Source organism: Sinocyclocheilus rhinocerous, unplaced genomic scaffold (genome assembly GCF_001515625.1).
Source record: "Sinocyclocheilus rhinocerous isolate Xijiao unplaced genomic scaffold, SAMN03320098_v1.1 scaffold257, whole genome shotgun sequence".
Taxonomy (NCBI): domain Eukaryota; kingdom Metazoa; phylum Chordata; class Actinopteri; order Cypriniformes; family Cyprinidae; genus Sinocyclocheilus; species Sinocyclocheilus rhinocerous.
Window position 1 is genome coordinate 1781452 of NW_015634026.1, and position 4533 is coordinate 1785984.

Consider the following 4533-nt stretch of genomic DNA (forward strand, 5'->3'; position numbering starts at 1 on the left):
CGAATAGTTGAATAAAGTCGTTATTTTAGTTTTCTTTGCGCACAAAAAGTATTCTCGAACCTTTATAACATTACGGTTGAACCACTGATGTCACATGGATTATTTTAACGATCTCCTTGCTACGTTTCTGAGCCTTGATCGTGTAAGGATCCTTGTTGTTTATGGGAGGGACAGAGAGCTCTCGGAATGCATCAAAACTATCTTAATTTGTGTTCCGAAGATGAACGAAGGTCTTACAGGTTTTGGAAGGACATGAGGGTGAGTAATTAATGACAATTTTCATTTTTGGGTGAACTATCCCTTTAAGATGCTGTAGTTTCACATAAACATTTTCAAGATCATCATCATCAGTCATCAAGAGTCTGGGCTGTGAACTTCACATGCTTTAGAAAATCCAGCATTTGCAATAAAATCACAGATTAACCTCTGTAATTGTCGAAAATAGCTTGCGTCACCATGAGAAACAATTACCGTCTGACTTTTCACTTTAAACCCTCTCTTAAACCTAGTATGCTGTAGTTTTAAAGCTGCGGCAGTCTGTTTCTGTTGATTGTTCAAAAAGCAGTTATAATAATTTAGTTTTACATGAGAGTAGGTTAGTAATGATTAGATAAGGAATGGTAAGAATAATCTTAGAGAACATGCTGGTTATGAGTAAGTTCCAGCTAAATTAATACTTTGGAACTGAGGATAACTCCTAATCTGCTGCTTATTAATAGACAGTAAGTGTAGTTGTTAAATTTAGGTGTGGAGTAGGATTAAGGGACTTAAAATATGGTCATGCAGAATAGAGCATTAAAATGTGCTTTATAATTACTAATAAACAGCAAATATGCTAGTAATATGCATGCTAATAAGCAATTTGTTATTTGTGAGAAATGATTTGTAAAAATAGTTACTGAAATTTTTTTTATATAGGATTATGGGAATTATGACATTTCTTTAGCCATATTCGGACAGTAATTGTTTCTCATGTGGTAAAACTCAAGGATTCGGATGGCGATTGTTTAAAAACAGGAAATAGATGCACTAGTTGAAATGGGTTTTCTGTCTCTCAAAATGGTGGATGTCATTAAAAATGTGGAGATTAGCAGAAATAAGTTAATGCAACCTCTTATTTACATTAGGTAAACATAAAGCTGCCTGGTGTGAATTTTTATGCATATAATTATTTATAATACATATTTTAAAATTGTATTGCATACCTGTGGCTGCCATAATAATGACTCATTTCTAGGGATGCATGATATTGGATTTTTGCCGATAATTTTCAACTCATTTTGGCCGATACCGATATATAATAATTTTTAATTTTGGTTAGTTTTTAACAAGAACTTATTTGTTAGAATTAAATAAACAATAATAAAGTTATTTTATAATGACAGTACATTGAAGATTTGAAAATAACTATTTAAATAATAATCGCTGCATTTTTTTTTCAGAAAGATGCAGTGGTAACCGTAACATTTTATTTTATGATTTAACATCGGCAATACATATCGGCACAATTTTACATATCGGGCCGATGCCGATATTTCAATTTAAAGCCAGTATCGGCCGATTCCGATATTGGTCTGATAATATCGTGCATCCCTACTCATTTCAGATGTTTATGTGGTTCTCTTTCTTCTTTGTTTTTAACATTTCCCACTCACTGTGGTGAAGCAGTTATGAAATATAGTTCTTGGAAATACTTTTTCTGCATTTCAGTAATAAATGTGCATGCAAGTTACAGCAAAGTGCAGCAGTTCCCATACAGTGTTTGGCAGTGGGCAAAAATATTTAAACGGTGAACTTTCTTCTTGTAAACTCAGATATGTGGCATTGGACGGCAATTACAAAGGGGAAGTTGTGGCCTAATGGTTAGAGAGTTGGACTCGTAACCCAAAGGTTGCGGGTTCGAGTCTCGTACCGGCAGGGATTGTAGGTGGAGGGAGGGAATGTACTCTCTTCCACCTTCAATACCACGACTGAGGTGCCCTTGAGCAAGGCACCGAACCCCCAACTGCTCCCCGGGCGCCGCAGCATAAATGGCTGCCCACTGCTCCGGGTGTGTGTTCACGGTTTGTGTGTTTACTGCTGTGTGTGTGCACTTAGGATGGGGTTAAATGCAGAGCACTAATTCCAAGTATGGCTAACCATACTTGGCCACATGTCACGCACGGTTTAAATGACCACACAATCAAGATAATTTGGCCGTTTGTTTGTTTTTTATTATGTGGGTGGTGGGAAGAAAACCACTGACATTCTGGATTCGAACAGCAATGAAATCACAGATTGTCCCCTATAAATGTTGAAAATGTTTCACGTCCCCATGAAAAACAATTACCATCCAAATAAAGCTTTTGACTTCTCTTAAACCTATGCTGTACTTTTAAAGCTGCAGCAGTCCGTTGCTGATGATTGTTCAAAAATCAGTTAGAATGATGTAGTTTCACATGAACATTTTCAAAATACATTTTTAGAATGTTCATTGTGACTAACATGAGCCTTTCCAGATGAAGGGTTTCCGTAATCCTAAAAAAGTCATTGGAATTCATTAGTCAAAATGTGCTGGTTCTCTGCGATTTGTGCTCTTGTACTTTATCTTACCAGTCCTGCCCTACAAAGCCCAATCAAGAGGAAATGCTTGTAAATTGTTGTTTTCTTTTTCAAACATTGCTTAACCAATGAGAATAGTTGTTTAAACATTTGTATTTAAAATGGGCATTTACGGGAAATGAACAGGATACATATAAAAAGGAACATTGCTTGGTTACATTTTTCTGAGATTTGTTGTCTTTTGTAGTGCACTACAATGGGTTCCCCCAACACTGTGGTTGAAGACTTGCCTGTCTGCGACTTCCGTGCTATTGGAAAGAAGTTTGATGAAGGCCTGTACACATCCTTGGTCGGTGTCTGTACTCTTGTCTCTATACAGACTCAGTGTCTATGCTTGTCTAAGATCTGAGGTCAACATAAGGGAAAAGTCTTTAAGCACTCTTAACTGCTTTCTGAGACACAAAAAGTCCAGTTATACTTGAGCGGGATTGTACAGTTAAAAATGACCTTACTAATTGGTCCACATTCCATGGTTTAAATTGGCTGTGCAGTTTCACCATGCTTTAAGAGTGTTTGGAATCCCATAAAGCTCATAAACTTGGGCTTTATGCGAAACTATTGAGTAATTACTGCTAGATGTTATTTGTTATGCGTTTTCGAGACGCCATTTCTGAAAGAAGCAACTAAAAATAAATGCATATTCTCTTGCACACTAATCACTAGCATCTCTGTTGGCACTTATCTTAGCTAGCCAATCTCAAACGTAATCCTGGAATTACTGTAATCAAACTCTTGTTTTGGCTACAGAATGTACAGAATAACAAAACTAGAAATGTTGATTTCGTTTGTGGCTTTGTCAAGCAGAAATCCTTTCACGAGGATGTGGTGAAAGTAATTCGCCATCACTTGGAAGATGAGGAAATTCTACCGGAGGACCAAAGACCCACTGCCCTCGCCCGCTCATATTACCTGAAGGTCAGATTGTTGTGTATTTTTTTTATGTTTAGTTAATTACCAAAGTTGTATGTTTACCCAACCAGTCAGAGTAGCTTAGGTCATTCTGTGAAAACTATACAAATGATGCACTGCTTCAAAATACAAGTCTGGATTTTTTTAGTCAGGATATGACTTCCAACTTCAGTTGCTATTTGACTTAGTTTTATCATCTTGAAAGCAAAAGCATTTTTACATTTTTGGCAGTACAATTACATAATGAGACAAAACAGTGTGTAAGTAGTATGTTAGCATGCTTTTCCAAATATAGTCTCGTAGTGGGCCTATGAAATCCGATAAATTTTTTTCTGGATTCCGTTTTTTCATGTTTAAATTTTTCTAGACTGTTTTAATGGTTAAATTACATTTTTATTAATCAAAAAGCATGTCTAATTAATTGAAATTATGAAATTTGACACCAATTTATTAAAAGTTTAACAAAGCCGTTTGCACCATTTAATCTTATGTTTTGGTGTGTCAATCTATTAAATTACTTTGCACATGAGACCATTATCCACACTCACAAAAATAATCTTCTTTTTAACGTTTATTTTACATTCATCGCCAATGTTAAAAGTTTAACAAAAGTTAAAATTTTAAGGCCCTATGAAATATGTTTTTTCCCCTCAAATTCAGTTTTATTTATTTTTACCAAATTCTGTTTTCCATTAATTTGTTTTCCATTTTAATGGTTTCATTAAATTGTAATTACTCTTCACAGTGTCTTGTAATCTTGTAATGTCATCTGTATGGTTCTGTTGACCACCATCTTACTCTGTAATCTGTATTCTATGCAAGAACTACTAAATTTCATTAGGGCAAAGGATAATTTAACAGACTAGCTTTAATACAGGGGCGTGTCTACCTGGTGGCCAGGGGTGGCACCGGCCCCCCTGAAATTTGGCTGGCCACACCATGTGCATGTTGCAATAGGCTTGTTTTTAGTAAATTTCTAACTGCATCTGGCAGTGGCGGATCCTGGCATGTGTAGGCAGCTGC

At 36.0% G+C, this 4533-nt stretch overlaps 1 protein-coding gene across 2 annotated transcripts in view; it reads left to right on the forward strand.

Annotated features, from left to right (window-relative positions):
* Positions 1-4533, forward strand: part of LOC107745205 (histone-lysine N-methyltransferase 2B-like) — a 35073-nt gene that overhangs the window by 17976 nt on the left and 12564 nt on the right. For both annotated transcript variants that reach the window (XM_016559058.1, XM_016559059.1), the window contains 2 exons: positions 2789-2890; positions 3406-3516. In XM_016559058.1, coding sequence (XP_016414544.1) covers positions 2789-2890; positions 3406-3516 — 213 coding nt within the window. The remainder of the gene's footprint in view (positions 1-2788; positions 2891-3405; positions 3517-4533) is intronic.